Below are 20,533 nucleotides of genomic sequence, written 5' to 3'. Positions count from 1 at the left end.
TAGTCCTATAGACATCGCCCATTGTTTCATGGGGCATAAACGATTGACCTTCGGTCAAAATGAACACTAGAAATAGACGATTCGAGTCTCTGTATGGTCAAATTTAACATTAAAATGGTGTTTCATGGTTTGGTACACGGTACACTATTAATGTGCTTTTACATTAATTATTAGTCTCATTCTCAGACCAAAATTTGCAACTTGCATTAGCTTACTTCCTTCCTTGTGAAGCAAATGGGTTAATGGGTGGGTCGTGGGCACAAATCTGAAAGTGACTTAAAGCGCACTGTTTTGATTGTATGTAATTTGTACCCAAGACCCCATCCAGGCCAAACTACTTCCTTTTTCGCTATGGCACCGGGTATGATTTTGAATAGGGTTTGAACAATTGATTTTCTCCAATATTAATCTCAGCTTGATCACCAAGATATTTTGAAGCTTATGGTCTAGGAATGTATGATGGTTGTGTACCTTGCCCACCCTACAGTTGGGTGACGTGATCCAAGGTTGTCACTTGTCAAACACAAAGCAATGAAAGTGAGCCATAGAGGTGGGGGATGCAAGACTTAAAGTTTGATGTCCCATAAAGATGTTTAAGATCTTTGCCCAAGATCTTCATCTATGTTTCCGATTAACATACATAAAGTTGTATGTTATGTTAGGGAGAAATAAAGACGAGGCACAAATGCTCACTTCATCAGTTACTGATTAAGAGATTCATGACTGAAGATGAGTTGTCTTCTTTTTAGCGAAGTCCGTATTTATATCATGCCTAAATCTAAAAGTAAAATTAAACCTTAATTAAGTGCTTTCTTTTTTTATTTGTAATGTTTTCTTTCAGCGATATGAATGAAAAAAATCTTATCAATTCATATTGTAACTATTCGAGTCTTTGAATGAAAATTATCATGAATCGGTATCAACAAGAATCGGTATAACAATATTTCAATCAATTCTACTGTTTACTTACCATAAAGAATCATAACATGAATGAAACTAATTGATGTTATTTACTTACCATATGAAATCAACATTAAAACTAGGTTGATTACAAAAAAACCCTTACAAGAAAGGAAGCTAGAATATTTGCAATTTTATTGTTCGTCTTTTCGAAGATATTAATATTTTAGGATGATATATTTCGGATGGTAACAATACAATATATTGCACTAACTTCGGAGTCTGCCGTCTTTTTTGTTGTCATTGTTGTTATATGATGGTAACAATACAATATATATTTCTAGAGTTGGGTAATTTAGAAATATTATAATTATGTGAGAATATTTTAGGGAGAAAAAGTTGATTCCATAAACTTGATTCTGATACCCATCTCCTCCCTTAGGTATCAAATTAGGAGGTTTATAAAGAATGGAGTCCTGATAATGAGACCCACACCATTATAATACCTTGATATGTTAGTAAACACCAAAATTCATTCATCCCGAAATCAATTCCGTCACTCTCAATTTCATTCTAAGTTAGTAAACATGCCGAAATGTGTAATTGCTTAACCTTAGTGCATTAGGCTTTTGATGTTGTTCAATTGTTGTTATTCAGTTTGTTCAATTGTTTGTTTGTATTGGGATATCGAATTTTACCACGAAAAAGTGGTCACGAGCTACAACCCCTAAATATTTGGACCCTATTCGAAGCGTAGGCCCAAAGGGCAAAACAAACATTAATCTAGTAATTGTGTTTGGACCCTATTCGAAGCGTAGGCCCAAAGGGCAAAACAAACATTAATCTAGTAATTGTGTTTGTGCTTGAGCAGCGATTCGAACCTAGGCACGCGACTTACTAACCTACGCAATATCAAACCCTCGACCATCTGAACTAATACGTTTTTCTCGTGACTTTGGTAATTGTTTGTATCTCAAACCAGTTGCCGGCGTCATCTGTTTCGCTGTTTCAGAAAACCTAAGCCGTGTGTGGCGGTGGCGGGATAGGACTCTCCAAGGTAACTCTTTTCAAATTCTTCACTCCCTCTCTTAATCTCATGTCTTTATTCTCACAAGTATTCTTACTTTCTGGTTTCAATATTTTGGGCGCGAAAAAAGGATCAAACTTTATGTTTGGGTTCTTCTGGGTTTGGTTGCTCCCTTTACAATTTGCATCATTTTGTTTCTCATCATTCAAACAAACTTGTCTTTAACTGAAAAATGGCTGACTGTTAACTTTCTCAATCGAATGTGAACATTTTGTTTACTGGGTTATGTAAATTATCTTGCTTTATGAGAATTGCTTGGTTTTTGTGTGACTAGAAAATGTTTTTTTGTGTTGGTTTGTGGTGATTGAGTACGTAGGAACGTTCATGAGCTTTTACATGTGTCAAAGATTTGATCTTTGTTGTTCGTATGTAGTTCCTTTTGGTTAGCAGTAATGGTGTGAAATTGAAAGTTTGAATCTTTATGTGAAGTATGTGAAATATGAGTTTGTACAGATGTCTGATGCTTCTGAGTGAAATGAAACTAACAAAATGGAAGGAATTGTTATTACATGGGGAACTGATTCAGAACAATAGACTAGAAAGTAGGGCTGCAATGTTCTTCTACCAGTTATTTTCCTGAAGATTTTTTTACTGATCACTTTCGAGTAAGGTGATGTTTTGTAAATTGATAATTTCATAATCACCAAAGCTGAATATACGAGTGACATGTTACCAATGCGGGAAAATTGTTTAGGATTACAGGATTAGTGAGAATCTTAAGGATTTACAGTTGACATATTGATAATGCTATTTAAAGATTCCTCTTATTTGGGATGTGTATTCTGGGATTCTCTACTCTCTACCCAAAACAAACTTCTCTTTATCTTATGACCGTTCTTCATTCACTTCATTTCGTATGGGAAATATGTATATGCATTGCTTCATGACTTATTATTCATTAACATTTGCTGAATTGAAGATAGATAATTTGACACTAGTTTTGGGTATATATAGTTTCAGTGTTAAAGAGATATACTTTGGTTAATATATGGCTTCTGTTAAACAGTTTCTCTAATGACTTCATTGCTTAGGACTGCTGGCAGAACTAATGTTAATTGCTTTGTGTCCCATTTGAAATCAGTATACAGATTGAAGTTACACACATCATGGATGATCTTGATTTTGAGCCTACCGGGCCTGGTATGATGTTTGCCTATAGTTCGATAAACTTGTCATGTTTTGCCATCTACTGTTTGTTTCAAGAGAGGGATGAAGTTACCTGTTCTCTGTGCAGTTCGTGTTGCTGGCAGATTTCGGCCCAAGGCAAAGCCCAAGTCTACGAAAGCAGCATCTACTTCAGCAGTTTCTGATCTCCCTAATGTTGGAAAGGAAAATTCTAACCCAGTATCTAGCACTGTCTCGGATACTGTTCCATCTGCTACATCTGTTGATGTTGGAGTGGTCAATTTAACATGTCTGGTTGGTTCGTCCTCAGAGATCTCCGGAAGCCTAGAGCCATCAGGAAACAATGAGCATTTATGCTCAAGTGTACCGTCCTTTGATGGTGACGGAATTGCCGAGCCTTCTACAGCTGCAGGAGATACTCCACAACCATCAATTGTTGTTGTACCATCTAATGTTAGTGACGGTTCACACTCTATCTTTGGAAAATCAGCTGGCGGGGTATGATGGTTTCAAAAATGAAGTCGTAATTACGATCCTTTTTGCTTTCTGTTCTGTTGGCTTTATGATATTATTCATATATTTCAGAATGCAGACAAATTCTCAGGATTGGAAGGTCTTGACAATTTTCATGCCCAAACTACAAGTGGTACAGGTCAGTGATTGAAAATGTAAAACTTTGTAACTATAAGCATTGCATTATTAGTGCTGTCAGTTGACTGGAGGAAGCATTTATACTCCGCAGAGCCTGCTTTGACAAAGTCCCCTGACAAGGTCAATGAGGGAAACTGTAGTGCTCGTACACATTTTCCTGTTGAGTCTTCCGCAGTCTTAGCATGTGATGTTGCAGAAGCTCAAACTGTTTCTGATTATTGTGCAACCCAAGAACCAGTATCCTGCACAGAAGCTGCTATGACCAACAAACATGGTGAAATCCGGTTAGAAACAAAGGTAAAGACTTCTGCTTTTTTAGAAGATTTTTGTTGATTATCTGATTATTAGTATCGTTTATGATTACATTCAGGAGTTTCAAATTTTGGACGATGTCTCTGATGCTCCCTTTACATCTGGTATGTGAACCATTAATTGCGATTTGTTTCCTTACTACTATATTGTGTTTTAAGTATGTTGAGTCAAGCCTTGGGTTGTTTTAGGACTCCGCCATCATGGAAAATTTCCACCCAAGCTAAGAGTCAAAAAAGGAAAAAACAGTCCAAACATACCTCACTCTGAAGTAGGTGATATGGATGAGAGCACACTTTGTGCCTTTCTCCCAGGAGATGTTCATGATCACATTTCTCCCACTATTGGTGATTCTATAGCCCCAAATCCATCCCCCAATTTCCAAGCGAATGCAGAAAGCCTTGCAGAAGCTACTCAGTTAGATGAGGCTGTTTCTAATGGTGCTGCTCATTCAGAGGGTGTTTGTGGGAGGGTAACTGTTCTCAACTATAACACTTTGCCATGTGTTTTTTCTTTTAGTTAAAGATAAATGCTCTTGTTAATTGGTAGTGCGGCCACCTAGTTTACTTTGTTTACTGGATTGCTTAGGGTCATGATAGTGGAAATGGAAAAGGTTCCACAGCATCAAATTGTCCTCAGACTCGCAAATATTCAGCTTCTAATAGGGAGGCTAAAGATGGGACATCATCCAGGAAGTCAAGGAAGGGGTTACCCCATCAAGAAGTTGATGACCTAGGGAACAATACTAATGAGGACAGCTTCAATGCTGAAAATTGTAGTGATTTTAATGGCAACGAAGATAGGGAGCATAATATAGAACGGAGAAAAAGAGCCCCAAGAAAGTCCAAGATATCTGTATCTGAAAATGAAAAACCAGTTCAAAAGCGTAAAAGGACTAAGAAAGCACCTGATGAACCAACTGAAGAACCGACCGAAAAGAAGTTCTCACATTCAACTCGTAGAAATACAAGACACGGTAAACATAACATCTGGGTGTCAATGATGATGAGATATGGAATCCACATGTATGTCTTCTTGATTTCCTTTTATTTTTGCAGCGAAAAAGGCTTTGCTTGTGATCCCAGAGGATGAAATTGATCCTCAAAAAGTGCCTCTGAAGGATCTTATTCGGCTAAAAGAGTACAGGGAGCGCGTAGCGGTACATTACCATTTCTACATTTCTTATACTTCTCTAGTCTTTGTGGTCAAATATTTTCATGGGAAAATTTGATGTTTCTTGCAAGCACATCATTCTGGTAGCTATTTTATATTTTCCATTACTGATGCTGATTCTTTGCGTGGTTACTGTCTGTGTCCACTAATGTAGATTAAAGAGGCAGCCAAGTTGAAAGCTTCTGCATCCCATCAAAGGTACTTGAGTTGTTATCTATAAATCACCAACTGGTGAGATTTTCTTTCTCTCTTTTTTTTTTCTCATAAATTTTAGATTGATGGCATAGTTTTTGCTGGGAATCGTGATGATATTTAATTCCAAGTTCTTATCACTGTTTTGGTTATCGGTTTTCTGATCCTTTTATGCGGGGTGATATTCATGCTGGCATGAATATTAATTACAGATTCTATGTCTACAAGGATTTGTTAATTTGTTTTAGATGGCTTAGTGTGACAGTTATATTTCGTTTTCCCCTCTTCTCTCAACTGTCTTCATTTTCTAAGCAGTCATTTCATGAAGATTAAGTTTATGTTGATGGTTGACCAAAATATATGATTTTATGTCAATAACCTATTCATTGCATTTTCAGTTTGATGTAGTTGTCTAAGTTTTCACCTCCCATGATCTGTTTTGGTTCTTTGACTGATTCTTAGATTTAGAGCAATTTCAGAATACTAAAGGTTTAAAGTCCTTTTTATGTGATTAACCATCATTAAATATTTTGAAAAATATTGTTTTTGTTACTCATTAGTATGTTACAACAATAGATGGGGACTGAATGGGAGATATGAAGAACTTAGAGTAGCATGATTGTGAGATATAGTATCGGTAACCTTTTGCTTTCACCATGTGAGGCTACAACTGTATCAGATGATGTATATTGTTGGGAACAATTTAGTTTCGTTATATGACGTTTCTTGAAGTATAGACCTTGGAATTTTGAGCAAAAACTGATATTTATAATTCTTCTGTGCTGTTGTACCATATCTGGACATGAGATCAACCACATGTTTTGCACACACATGCAAAGGGGTTATTTCTTGTAAATATATATTTTTTGATTACTCGTGGAGTCATATGTAGTTCATTGATTTTTGTCTTATTGCAACTCCTTTTGTGCAGTGCTTATCACGAGTTTCAGAAGGATCCTTCTCATAATGAAGAGGAGGACTTTGGTTTCGAACAGGACAGAAGCTCTGGTGAAGATCAAGCAGGTTACGGGGATAGGGTTAGCACAAGTTCCTCTAGCTTCAATTACCAGTCTTTTATGAACAAAGAACGCCCTTCTAAGTGGGTCCAACAAGACACAGAACTTTTCTATGAGGTAATATACCTATCTGAAGGTTGAACAAAGTGTTATTCTTTTCTGATCGAAAGTGGAAACTGAAAATATAGTTGGTCTAATTAAAGTTGCCCTTGCATGTGATTTAGGGCATTGAACAGTTTGGATCCGATTTTAATATGATCGCACAGCTTTTTCCTGGTCGAACACGTCATCAAATCAAGTTGAAGTTCAAGAAGGAAGATCGTCAAAATCCATTACGTATCACTGAAGCCTTTCGCCGTCATTCCAAAGGTGAAATCCTAGATTTGATATTTACTGTTTGCCTGTTCCTTTCTTTCGTACCACTTCTATTTTTTCTTTTCCATCAGATTCCTTCTTACCTTCCTTGTAGGACTGAAATCTGCAGTCATAATGTGCCGACTCATACATTCTTCAGCAATATAATGTTATTCATTCCTGGCGAGGCTATACTATATAATGAATATTTGTTTCCACTAAAATTTCAACTTATTCTAAAAAAAAAAAAAAATAAAAAAATAAAGTTCCAACATCTTAATATGTAAGAACTCAGAAGATTGGCATAAAATGAGGGGGATAAACAAGGTAACTAACAAGTTATGCTTCTATTCCCAACATTAGGCTTAAGTGTTTGTTCCTATATATCTTATATGAGTGAACTTTGATAAAATAGAGTTAAGTTGGCTACTTTTAGGTTTACCATGTCTTATCTCCTGTCAAGATTAGTCCAATCTGAGAGTTTAACTTTAGAGCCCATTAATGGTCTTTCTACCGACCATAAATATTTGCATACAATCCTAGAAGAGTCAGCATGTGAAGTTCTACATTAATTGAGGATCTTAAATTTGATTCCTTATTCTTTCTATCTAATTTGGGAGTGAGGACGACCCTTCTCTTCCCTTGATCCGTTGAATCTGTCCTCTCTCCTACCTACCTGGTCTGAAGCGAGTACTTGAGACACCTAGGAGGGCTATGCCGCATAACAAGAACACTGTCTGTATTTTGGTGAGGTGTCTATTGAATATTACTGAATCTTAATACTGCAAGCTAGATCTTGCAAGAATCCTTCAAAATTCTAAGTTAGATGACAGTTGAACTACCCTTGCCTGTATCAGATTTTTGAACCTGTTTCTCTTCTTGTTTTGTCATTCTACTTCCTCTGTTCCTTTTTATTTTTACTTTTGGATCATCTTGCCTTTCATTACATCTGGTGGTTGCTCCTTCCATCAGTTGAGTGAAATGTGCAGGCAAGCAATGGCATTGTTTCCTTTCCATTTCTGCAAAGGGAAAAGAGAGAACCCGACCCCATATTCATTGGTTGCTCAGATGTACACCACCTTTTCATATTTATACACTTCTGTGTGATTGAAAATCTGAGTTCGTGTTATGGGGATAATAAAACAATTTCACTTTTCATTCTTGTTTGATTTAGTTCAAGCTAGTGAATATTTATAATCCCCCACAGACTGTAATTGTAAGAGTGGAAGCCAAGTAAAATAACCTAACTTATACTCTCTTGTCCTTCCAAAAAGTCAATACTGCTGTTCTCGTATTCACCATCACCATGCCAGGTGAGGAGCTTCATACAGAAATCCATTCAATGTTTATGTTGTTTTTCTTTATCTATGTGGTCTATAGTTCGTTTATTTCACAAACTGTTAGTAAACAAAGTTTCAAATACATTATGCAGGTCATGTAGACATAAACCATACTGTAACTTACATGCTTCTATCTGATGCAGACAATTCAAAATATGTTCTGGTGATCAATGAGCTGCAAAAAGTTGCTCGGGAAAAGCAGGAGTCTAATGCAGATGAGTCGAATGACCTGGAGGAGTTAGAGCTGACTCATGATAATGATGTATGCATTTTCTATCTTTTCTTTGTATTTCTTCTTCTACGCTTTTTCAAATTTTTTGCAGTAAATTGTATGTTTCGAGACCTGCATTTTTAACTTATATCTTTAGGCATACCTCTTTTCTTTATTCACAAGCAGGAGGTAATATGTCACACACTTGTGAGATCATGTCAGAATTGTTGTTGGGTCGAATGTTGGGACCTGTTTCATTGAATTATAGAGAATCTTTAATACAAGACCTTCAAGAAGTCAAAGTTCATCTGTTTAGGACGGACTTTCACGTCTCTTGTGGGATTCATAATCTAGAAATTTTTTTATATGATTGACTAGTTGAGTATGAATTTTGTTTCCATGGATGGTTTAGCATCAGACATGTTGCCCTATTTTGTTGGTTGTGCAACTAGAGTTGATTACACTTTTGTTCATTCTCAAAAAAAAAAAGTTACGCTTTTGTTAGTAGCATAACTTCTAACAATTTTTATCAAGCATAATATTACTGTTGTTTTCCTTTGTTCTGTGTTATTATTACTAAAGAGACTATTTGCTTATAGGGGGGAGTGACAAAACCTGAGTCGGATAAAATTGATGATATGAAAACCGATGTTGCTGCTGAAGTTCAACACGATGAGGCTGATATTGCTGAAGTGCATAGTCCCACGAATTCTGATCAATGTGATAATGGTGATGGTTTTGGCGGTTGGGATGATGACTTTTAGTGTACTGAATATATTTACAAGAAAGTTAAGTATATCATTGGAACCGCAATCACTGGTACACACAGATGCCATTTTGACTATGGAGCATGTAGAGGTAGAATTCATTTATCGAGAGACCAGTAAGAGTTGCTGAAGAACTGGCAAGAATGGGACACCGTGCATACCTCAGGCCTGAATCTGTGAAGAATATATCATCTTATTGGCAATTCTATTCCCAGCCCCACAAACTTTTGATTTGGAATAGGGGATGAAAATTTGATGTATAATTCATAGCTTTCACCAATAAAGTGCCAAGTGAAATTTAGTATACATTGGAATTCTTCGTACTTTAAATGATATATATAATCAAAATATAAAAATTTGTCTTTCTTACCATGTGATTACAGAAATATGCCGAGATTGCTCCTTCACTTTTATGTTCCTTCTTTTACGACAGCTGCACTTGCAGCTCAGTACTCATCTATGTAATTTTGGTGCTTGAGTTAATAAAATTTGACACCCATTGATTCAAAAGTATGTATATTATCTTGGCTAACCTTCTCTACCATTGCAGATGTGTCCATCATTTTCAGGAGGATTTTCAATTCATCTCTTTTTGAAACCCTCGCTATTGCAACTCAAACTAAACAACTTCAGCAACGTATGTTAACTATCAGCACAGAAGAAAATCAGTTCTACTAGGGTCACATGGTGATTCTGATAACGAAACAACACAATAAAAATAAAAATAAAAATAAAAAAGAACTGTTTTAGTGCTTGAGCCGCGATTCGAACTAAGGGAGGCGACTTTCTTACAAAAACCCCAATCCAACTGAACCATCACGGTTTCAAGAAAAGGCCTGCTTCTAAGTATATCCTTAAAGGGATCAGAAGTCCTGTCTCTCCCATATTCTCTCAGAAACCCTAGCCGTGTGTGATGGTGGAGTACTCTACAGGTAACTCTTTCAAATTTGTTCACTTTGTATGAGTATTTAGGTAGATCTAGGTGCTTAGATGGATATAACTCGATTCTTTGAGCAATTCTGTCTCCAAAATGTTCTTGAGCGTTAGTTTTACATCTTCATCACTTCAAGTTTCAACTCTGATGCTCTTAAAGACAAACCACATTCACAGAATAACAGAGAAGAAAAGAAAAAGGAACATTTGTGTCACTGATATTAGAGTTTCCATGCTGCTTTACTTTCTTCTGTGACATATGTTAATGGAATTCTTTTATTTCTTTATGACTGGTGATGTTCTACTGTAATATTGCCTAGCAAGATATCAAGATGAGAAGAAATAGGATACAAATGTCGATATCATACATGCCTACAACATGGTTTAATATGGCATTTGTTGAACTGAAGAAAGATATGACTTGATGAGTTCTAAAAGTTTGGGTACATATGACTGTTAAAGATTGAAGCTTTTGTTAATATTGGATATTCTCTAATAACTTCATTGTTTGGGATTGGTAACAGAACTAAAGTTTTTTAGTTGCCTTGTGTCACATTTGAAATCAGTATACAGGTAACAGGTAGAAATCAGTCTTGGTTTTACACTCAACATGGATGATCTTCTTGATTTTGAGCCTACTGGACCTGGTATGGTAGACTAGATGAACATGTCATATATGTTTTGCCGTCTGTGTTTGCCTCAAGAGAGGGTGACTAACTGCTGGTTTTCTGTGCAGTTCGTGTTGCTGGCAGATTCCGGCCCAAGGCAAAGTCTAGGTCTACTAAAGTAACATCTACAGCAGCTGCTTCTAATGTTGTGACGGAAAGTTCCATCCCAGTGTCTAGCACTGTCTCGGATACTATTCCATCTGCTACATCTATTGATGTTGGAGAGGTTAAAGTAACAAGTCTGGTTGGTTCGTCCTCAGAGATCCTTGGAAGCCTAGAGCTATCAGGAAATGAGCATCTATGCTCAAGGGTCCAGTCCTTTGATGGTGACAGAACTACCAAGGTTTCCGAATCAGCTGCACCACATTCTCTGCAACCATCACTTATGGTTGCAGCTTTTAACGGTTCACACTTGGCCGGCAAGGTAAGATGGTTTCAAGAATGCAGTCGTAATTAAGTTATCTTTGTTCATTTTATTACTCTATGTCACAAATTATATATTTCAGAATGCAGACATATTCTCAGGATTGGAATGTCTTGACGATTTTCTTACTCAAACTACGAGTGGTACAGGTGAGTTATTTAAAATGTAAATATTTGTAACTATAACCATTACATTATTACTGTCTGTTGATTGTATAGCACATTTATTTGCTCTGCAGTTCCTGCTTCCAGAAAATCCCCTGACAAGTTCAATGGACAAAAGTGTGATGCTCCAACACATTGTTCTGTTGAGTCTTCAGCCTTAGCATGTGATGTTGCACAAACTCAAACTATTTCTGATTATTGTGCAACCAAAGGTCCATTATCCTGCACAGAAGCTTCTATGTCTAACGAACATGGTGAAATCCGATTAGAAACACAGGTAAAGACTTGTGCTTTGATAGAAGATTCTTATTGAATAATGGCTCTGATTAATAGAATCGTTTATGATTACCTTCAGGAGTTTGAAACTGTAGATGCTGTGTCTGATGCTCCCATTTCAACTGGTATGTACACCATTATGTTCTTTTTTTTTTCTTTTTTTTTTCTTTTTTTTTGTTTACTATTACATTGTGTTAAGCACGATGACTCAAGCCTCGCTGATTTAGGATGCCGTACTGGAAAATTTCCACCCAAGCTCAGTGTCAAGAAAGGAAAAGAGAATCCAAACATCCCTCATTCTGGAGTTGAGCAATCCACAGTTTCACCAGCTGCAAAATTCAAAACGGGTGAGATGGATGAGAGATCAGTTTTTGTTAATTCATCGGGAGATGTTGCCTATCACATATCTCTTACTTTTGGTGATTCTATTGCCCCAAATCCGACCCCCTATTTCCAAGAAAATGCAGAAAGCCTTACTAAGTTAGGTGATGCTGTTTTTGGGGATGCTACCCTTTCTAAGGGCGTTTGTGGAAAGGTAACTGTTCTCAACTATAGCACTTTGCCATGTGTTTCTTCTTTTAGTTAAAATAAATGCTCTTCTTGATTAGTAGTGCGGCCATGTTTAGGGTCATAGGAGTGGAAATGAAAAAGCTTACACAGTTTCGAGTCCTCCACAGAAGCGTAAAGTTTCAGCAGCCGATGAGGAGGCTAAAGATGGGACATCATCCAGAAAGTCAAGGAAGCAGTTACCTCGTCGACATGTTGAAGAGCTAGGGAACAATACTTATGAGGACAGCTTCGATGCTGAAAATTGTAGTGATTGTGATGGTAATGCAGATAGGTCTGACCATAATACAGAACATAGAAAAAGAGCCCCAAGACAGTCCAAGATACCTGCATCTGAAAATGAAAAAACAGTTCAAAAGCGTAAACGGACCAAGAAAGCACCTGATGAACCAACTGAAGAACTGACCGAAAAGAAGTCCTCCCATTCAACTTGTAGAAATATAAGACATGAAAACTTAATATTTGGTGTCTATGATAAATGAGATATGGAATTTGTATCTACGTCATCTTGATTTCCTTTATCTTTTGCAGTGGACAAGTCTTTGGTTGAAATCCCAGAGGATGAAATTGATCTTCAAAAAGTGCCTATAAAGGATATTATTCGGCTAAACGAGTATAGGGTACACTACCATTTCTACATTGCTTATACTTACACTAGTTTTTGTGGTCAAACACTTGCATGAGGAAATATGATGTTTCCTGCACGGTAATTTTGTTGCTATTTTATATTTTCCAGTACTGATACAGATTCTTTGCCTTGCTACTCTCTGCCACTCATGCAGATTAAAGAGGCAGCCAAGTTGAAAACTCCTGCATCCAATAAAAGGTACTTAAGTAGTTATATAGAAATTAATCACCAACTAGTGAGATCCCTCCTTTTTTTTTCGTTTTTCCTTTTCTCATAGATTTTGATTATGGCATAGTTTTGCTGGGGGATCATGATGATATTTGATCCGAGTTTGTATCAGTATTTGGTTTTCAATTTTCTGATCCGTTATGCGGTGATACTATGCTGGCATGAATAAATGCAGATCAATGTATACCAGGATTTTGTTAAGCGGCGGATATATTTCTTTGTTCCCTCTCCCCTCAACTGTCTTCATTAACTTAGCAGTCATTTGAGCAAAAGAAATGGTTTTATGTTAGTGATCTCTTTGTTGCATTTCAGGTTTGATGTGGTTGTCTAAGTTTTCACTTTCATAATCTGTTTTGGTACTTAGACGTACTGATCATTAGATTTGGAGGCAATTTCAGAATACTAAAGGATTACGTCTATTTTATGTGATTAAACCATTACTACATATTTTGGAAAATATAGTTTTTGTTACTCATTAGTATGTTGTTGCTACAATAGATGGGACAGATGAGAGCTATGAAGGATCTAGAGTAGCATTGTTGTGATTTGGGTCTTCTAAGTTGGTATACTTTCAAATATTGGTAACCTTCTGTTCTCCACCATGTGAGGCTACAACTGTATCATATGATGTATATCGCTGAATATAATAATTTTTTCCTTTTTGGAATATATATCTGTGTATATATGATCATTTCTTGAAGTCTAGAACTTAGAATTTGAGCAAAAACGGTCATTCTTTATGAAATTCTTCTATGCTGTTGTAATATATCTGGGTCCGTGATCGACCATACAATTCAAAGGTGGTATTTGCTTCTAGATACTTAAGGTTTACTACTACTCCTGGAGTCATATATATGCAGTCCATTGATTTCATTTCCTATTGTAACTCCTTTTATGCAGTGCTAATGATGAGTGTCATAAGGAAGCTTGTCATAATGAAGTAGGTGACAGGGATAGGGTTAGCACAAGTTCCCCTAGCCTCAATTATCATTCTTTTATGAACAAAGAACGCCCTATAAAATGGTCTAAACAAGACACTGAAATTTTCTATGAGGTAATAAATAATGTACCTATGTGGAGGTCATTAAGTGTTAATCTTTTCTGACCGGAAGTGGAAACTGACTCTATTATACCTTACATGTGATTTAGGCTATTAAGCCGTTCGGTTTTGATTCTAGTATAATCGCACTACTCTTTCCTGGTCGAACACCTCGTCAAATCAAGTTGAAGCTCAACAAGGAAAAACGTCGCAATCCAAAACGTACTGATGAAGCCTGTCACTGTGATTCCAAAGGTGAAGTCCTGGATTTTTTTTATGTACTTTCTGTTTCTCCCTTTCTTTCCTAACATTTCTTAATATTAAAGAAATCAGAAGATTGGCATTAATCGAGGGGAAGAAGTAAGGTAACTAACTTATCCAGCTTCTATGCCTAACTTGATGATTAGGCTAAAGTCTAATATCCTATGTATATAATATGACAGTTGAAAGTGAAATTTGAGAAATTAGAGTTCAGTTGGCTACCTTTAGGTTTACTGTTTCTGATCACACTGTCCAGAATGTCCAGATTAGTCCAATCTGAGAGTTTATGTAGCATGTGAAGTTCTAGATTGAACTGAGGATCATAAGTTTGAAACCGGATTCTTTTTTTCTTTTATGGCGGTGAGGAGGACCCTCTTCTTCTCTTGTTCCGTTTAATTTGCGCCCTCTTGAGCCTCTAGTTCTTGAGAGACCTTGGAGGGCAATGCCAGTTTACTAGTAGGCCATCCAGTGAGGTTCTCTGCTGAATATGACAGAATCTTAATACTGCAAGCTAGATTCTGCAAGAGCCCCTCATAATTGTAATGTAGATGGAAGTGGAAAATTCTTCCGGTGCTTGTGTTGTTTTGAAAGCATTTCAAAGTGGACACTGAACCATGCTTTCACTTGACAGAAACATCTGTGATATTTCTGTTTGTTAACTACCCAATTCTTTGTGTGATTAAAAGGTTTTCTCATGCAGACTATTCCAAATACGATTTGGTGATCAATGTTGCTCGGGAAAGGCAGGAGTTAGATGCAGATGAGTCGAGTGACATAGCAGACCAGGAGGAGGTAGAGCTGACTCATGATCACAATGTACGCATCTTCTACCTTTTCTTTGTTTTTCTTTTGCTGAGTTTTGCAATTTATTAGAGGACAAATTGTATGTTTTGTAGTGTCTGTAACTCATACTTTGAGGCATACCTCTGTTCTTTATTCACAAGCGAGAGGTAATATGTAATCTGTTACATTCAATTGTAGAGAATTTTTGAATACAAGTATTCAAGAAGACGAAGTCCAACTGTTTAGAACTTCAACATCTCTTGTCAGATTTATAACTTCTAAGTCAGATTTATAATCCAGAAAATTTTGTAGATGATTGACTAGTTGAGTATGTATATTTGTTGCCATGGCTGTTTTAGCATCATACACATTTTGCACTATTCTGTTGGTTATGCAACCAGAGTTGATCCAAAATCATGCTCTTGTTAGTAGCATAACTTCTAACTATTTATATCGAGTATCCTATTACTATCGTTTTCCTTGTTCTTTGTTATTGTTACCAACAAGACTATTTGTTTATAGGAAGGAATGACGAAACCTGAGTTTGATGAAATTCATGATATGGAAACCGATATCGCTGCCGAGGTTCAACACAAAGAAGCTGCTGTTGCTGAAGGTCATAGTCCCATAATTTCTGATCAAAATGATGATGTTGATGGTTTCGGCGGTTGGGATGACGACATGTAGTGCAAAGAGTATCTTACAACAAAATTTAATGAATCATCGGAACCACGATCACTACGAAGCATGTGGAGATTGAACTCATTTATTGAGAAACCAGTAACAGTTGCTGAAGAACTGGCAAGAATGGGACACCATAACTCAAGCCCCAAATCTGTGAAGAAAATATCAGCTTAGGTGTTCCTAGGGTATTGAAACTCTTTTCTTGTTAGCAAAATTGAAATTGGCAATGCTATTCCTAACCCCCCCCCCCCCCCCCCCCCCAACCGTTTTTAATTTGGAGTAGAGGATGACAAATTTGATGTAGAATTCTTAGCTGTATGTGATACATTGGAAATTCTTTGTCCTTTAAGAAATGTATCACAAATATAAAATCCAAATATTGAAAATATGTCATCTTTACCATGTGATTACAGAAATAAAATATGGTGCTGACTAAATTGAAAATTCTTAATTCCAGCATCTTATATATCATCTTTGTTTTTGAAGTTGTTTGACACTCATTATGACAGAATTTAGGATACATATTGTTGTGCCCACAAGACATGATTAGAGGATAATGTACCACTCAAAGACAGAGGATTACTCATAGAACTCACCCTTAAAATCTGGCTACCTACCCTTCGTCTAAATTGGTTGTCAATTTAATTCTCAATCTTACCAATTAGGAGAAGCATATATAATTAAACGTTAAACCGGCTAATGAAGCTTGAATTATAAGCATATATAAAGCCACCTTTGACAAGTTCTTCGACAGATAGCAAATTTGTTGTTTGGAATAAGAATGATATCTTACAATAGGTTTCATCTATTAGTATTACTCAGTCCATCCAAAGAGAAGAATAAACTAAATAATAATAGAGATCTATAACCCAACAACCAACAACCACTACATCACAGCCAATATTTATTGAAGGCGACTCCAAAGTTCTTCTGAATGTTCTTCTTGGCAAAACACAATGCCAAGAATTTTGACTATGTTTTTTTTAAGCATGTCTGGAGAGAGAGAATTTCATGGCAGACTCTTTAGCAGTTTTAGTTTTTAGGACATAATGTTCATGATGTAATGTGTTGATCCTCCCAGCTTCCAGCCTCAGTCTACTCTGCCTTCTGCTTTGATTAATGAGGTGGTGGTTGTAGCATAGGCTTTTCTTTGTAATCTTGTTTTTTTATTGTATTTTACTAAATCTAAAAAAAAAAACAAAAAAAACCAACAACCATTGATGTAATATAAATGTGCAAGTGTAATAACCTGCATGCTAAGGTGCTAACACCGTATGACATATGCGGCTTTGCTAGAAACGAGAGCGAAAAAATCCAAGCGACTTCGACACTTCGACCACCGTTGCACTCTCTATTTTTTGAAACCTTGTGTTTCGCTAATAATTCATTGTTAGATAATGACTGTAATTATTTTTAAATAATGAGACAGTGACTATTTGTGTCTATGGCATTCAAATATAGTCTTGTTTAATTATTATTCCCTTATTATTATTATTACTTTTTTTTTCATAAGTAAAATTCAAAATATGGTGGATTCTCTTAGTATCAAGATTGTGAAGACAAAGGAATGGAGGTTCTAGATCCATCCGTCATTATAATTGTCCTTCTAGAGACGACACTTGTGGCTGCCCAAAGTCCAAACGAGTGAAAAGCACAAAAGAGTGAAAATACAATAGAATGAGAAAGAATGGTGAAGAGAAAGGAAAATAAGTCAAAAGTGTCTAACATTGAAAGGCCATATGGGTCATCCACTCCTCCTCACTTCACTAGTTTACCTACTAATTGGCAACTTTCCTATCACTTCTCCCCTCTCCCCTTGCATGGATTTTGTTGTTCTTGGAATTTTTTTTCTTTCGAATATGTTTTCTTATAAAAACAGTGTCTTTTTTTTAATGAAAAATGTCATCACTTTATTATAATCAAACGATTATCGAGAAATACGAAAGCATTTGAAAGTAAAATTGCGAAAATAAAATTGCAATAACGAGTGTCAGTGCTAAAACAATAACGCCTAGACTCGGTGTTATGCTCACGAATTGCAGCCGTTGAGCGAAATGAGTAGTCGGTTATTTGACTACCCATGCAAATCGAATGCCCAAAATGATAAAAATCACTTCGACACCGGGTTGAGGGTAATCTTCCACCTGAAGAATCGAAGCCAGCCAAAGGTGATTCTAGACATGGCCGTGATGGCAGACAATTCTTAACGAACAAATATCATAGCTGTGGGTCAGTCAACCAATAGCAAAACCAGTGTGCCAAAACCAAAGACACTTGCAGTATTTCCAAGAGCAAAAAGAAATTGAATTCCAGGCACCCGGGTCCCAGACCCAAACCTTGCCCCAGGCCCGGATCCGGATCCGACCTAGCACACACAGTTGAGCCCAGATCTGCCCCGACCTAGGTTCCAGCCGAATCATCACCATCTGATGGAGTTGGAATGTCATAGCACTGCTTGGGCAACTTCCCAACCTTTGTCGAAGTCTATCATGCTTTAGATCTCCTCCAGACAGTTGCTCACCACCAAACTTTTAGATCGAATCGTGACCCAACTCGACCACCAATCCGAATCTGCGCTCCAATAACCAAGATCGTGGTCGCACATCCACCAAACGGAGCCTAGAACCGCGACCACCAATCTCCACTAGCCCTAAAACCATACCATCTTTCAAACGAGCCCTCTATGGCCTCATCAGACTAGTCTCGCTTACCGTCACCAAGCTTGATACCCACCACCATGGTCGCGTACCGCCCCAACCTCTTCTTCTCTCCGTCAGATCTGAATGGAGGAAGTGACCACAAGTTGATAAGTTACCCACGACAAGAGTTTTGGCATAGCAAACGCCGGGCTAGATGCAATCAGAATGAAATTGACAGTGGCAGAATTGACTCCGGAATTGGGTATCAAATTAGAGGGTTCATAAGGAATCGATTCCTAATAAGTAAGTGAGACTCACACCTATTCTAATACTTTGACATGTTAGCAAATGACAGAATTCACCCATATGGAGCAAATGACAGAATTCACCCATATGGGGGAGATGTGTATCAAAATCAACTTATGTAATCAACTTTTTCTTCCTGAAATATCCTCACATAATTATTATATTTCCAAATTACCCAACCTTAAAAAATTGCAAATAGTCTAGCTTCCTTTCTTGTGGGGTATTTTAGTAATCAAACTAATTTCTTGTGGGGTATTTCAGTAATCAAACTAGTTTTAATTTCGATTATATATGGTAAGTAAACAACATCAATCATAATTTGTTCCATTCATGTTTTGATTCCTTATGACAAATAAATATTAAAATTAAATAAAATATTCTCATACCGATTCTTATTGATACCAATTCATGATAATTTTCATTCTAAATAAGACGTGCCCATAATTTAATCCTTGGTCATTGGTACCCTGCTACTAGAGTGAGCCGTTGTAGGATGTTACCTTCATTTACTATTTTACTTGATTGGCACCAAATTTTGATAGAAAAGTATCAATCGACTTAGCTAGTTAGCTGATTACTTTACTAATGTAGACGCTAAGTTGTGGGTTTCCTTAGCTTAGCATTTGGCAGTGAATTTGAGAAATTAAGGTGTGATTTTTTTTTTTTTGGTTAGAGAATTAAGGTGTGATTTGAGTTTAGCTAATTAACTGATTTAGTTCTTATTCAAACCAAAATCCCAATTCAAGCGTGATTTACGACCACGCATATATCCTCCAATTCTGGCTTTCGCTCCACCCTCATCATCACTTCAGGTAAAAACTAACCCATGGACGGTAAAAACATTTCACCTAGCAGAAAACAACCTGCTACCGACAACGGTCTCATTTATGTTTCGAAACAAAAAAAGAAGATTAATAGCTACAAATTAAACAGAAAATAAAACAAATAAAGAAAAGTCAAAGAGAAAAAGACGGTAAAAACGGGCATAAATACTGATATCTGACGAGAGCGACGACGACCAAATCATTACGTAATCCCCGGCAGCAGAGAGTTAAATCCTAGTTTGGAATTTACTGCACCTACTACTACTACTACTGCCGGCAACACATTCTCGGATTCTCCTTCTAATCCGCCCGCCACGTGTCAGCTCCCTTCTACCAGTAGGGCCCCCCACAGTCTTCTCCTCTCAGCTCCGTGATAGTAGTATAAGTAGGAGAAATGAACAAGTCTCTCGTTCTCTTTTCTACCTCCTCCTTCTCTCTCTACCTTTCTCTCTCTCTCTCGTCGCCGTCGCCTCCAACCTTCGATTTTTATTTATTTATTTATTTTTACTTAAATTTCGAAAAACCACCCAGGAATCTTCGCCGATCCGTTGGGGAAAAAGTACAGGCTCTTCCTCCTCTCAGCTACAGATCCAGCATTTTTCGGACGAATCCAAATTGTGGAAAAGGTCTGCGATTTTTCTCTCACATTCTCTTGTGATTTTTAATTTGGGGAGGTTTTTAGGGTTTCTGATTAGAGCTGGTGGGGTTTTCTCAGGCTGCATTGCTCCGTTGATGCGTGTGATTTGCCGGTATCACTATAATGTCCGGCCCACTCGATCGCTTCGCCAGGCCTTGTGAGTCTTCTTCTTCTCTCTCCCTGGGTTAGGGTTTTCTTGTTGTTGAAATTTAGCTGAATCTGTAATTTCTGCTCTGGTTTGCTGAGGAAACTCGGATGAAAGATCCAGTTCTTTTTTTTTTTTTTTTTTTTCTTGTAATTTTTTAAAGTTAGGAATTGTACGTTCTTTCTTGTTTTGGTTCTAGTAC

The 20,533-nt window shown here is 37.0% G+C and overlaps 2 protein-coding genes across 2 annotated transcripts in view; both read left to right on the top strand.

Annotated features, from left to right (window-relative positions):
- Positions 1-2,630: 2,630 nt before the first annotated feature.
- On the top strand, positions 2,631-9,444 carry LOC101290725. The gene is made up of 13 exons (XM_004291961.1): positions 2,631-3,127; positions 3,222-3,610; positions 3,698-3,764; positions 3,855-4,060; positions 4,134-4,179; positions 4,264-4,544; positions 4,661-5,048; positions 5,131-5,231; positions 5,400-5,443; positions 6,369-6,570; positions 6,678-6,822; positions 8,291-8,409; positions 8,958-9,444. Exons 1-13 carry the CDS (start codon positions 3,094-3,096, stop codon positions 9,120-9,122), a joined length of 2,187 nt encoding a protein of 728 aa, XP_004292009.1. The 5' UTR covers positions 2,631-3,093; the 3' UTR covers positions 9,123-9,444.
- A 10,819-nt stretch (positions 9,445-20,263) lies between these two features.
- LOC101312875 overlaps positions 20,264-20,533 on the top strand; it is a 5,412-nt gene continuing 5,142 nt past the window's right edge. The window contains exon 1 of the mRNA XM_004289591.1: positions 20,264-20,343. Coding sequence (XP_004289639.1) covers positions 20,310-20,343 — 34 coding nt within the window. The 5' untranslated portion in view covers positions 20,264-20,309. The remainder of the gene's footprint in view (positions 20,344-20,533) is intronic.

The sequence above is a fragment of the Fragaria vesca genome, linkage group LG2, assembly GCF_000184155.1.
Source record: "Fragaria vesca subsp. vesca linkage group LG2, FraVesHawaii_1.0, whole genome shotgun sequence".
NCBI lineage: Eukaryota > Viridiplantae > Streptophyta > Magnoliopsida > Rosales > Rosaceae > Fragaria > Fragaria vesca.
Note: the sequence above shows the minus strand (reverse complement) of the source record. Positions and strands in the feature narration are given on the sequence as shown.

Coding starts and splice junctions, on each gene's coding strand:
- LOC101290725 (XM_004291961.1), top strand. CDS start 3,094: ATGGATGATCTTGATTTTGAGCCTACCGGGCCTG. Junction 5,444..6,368: donor GCTTCTGCATCCCATCAAAG/GTACTTGAGTTG, acceptor CCTTTTGTGCAG/TGCTTATCACGAGTTTCAGA. Junction 6,823..8,290: donor CTTTCGCCGTCATTCCAAAG/GTGAAATCCTAG, acceptor TATCTGATGCAG/ACAATTCAAAATATGTTCTG.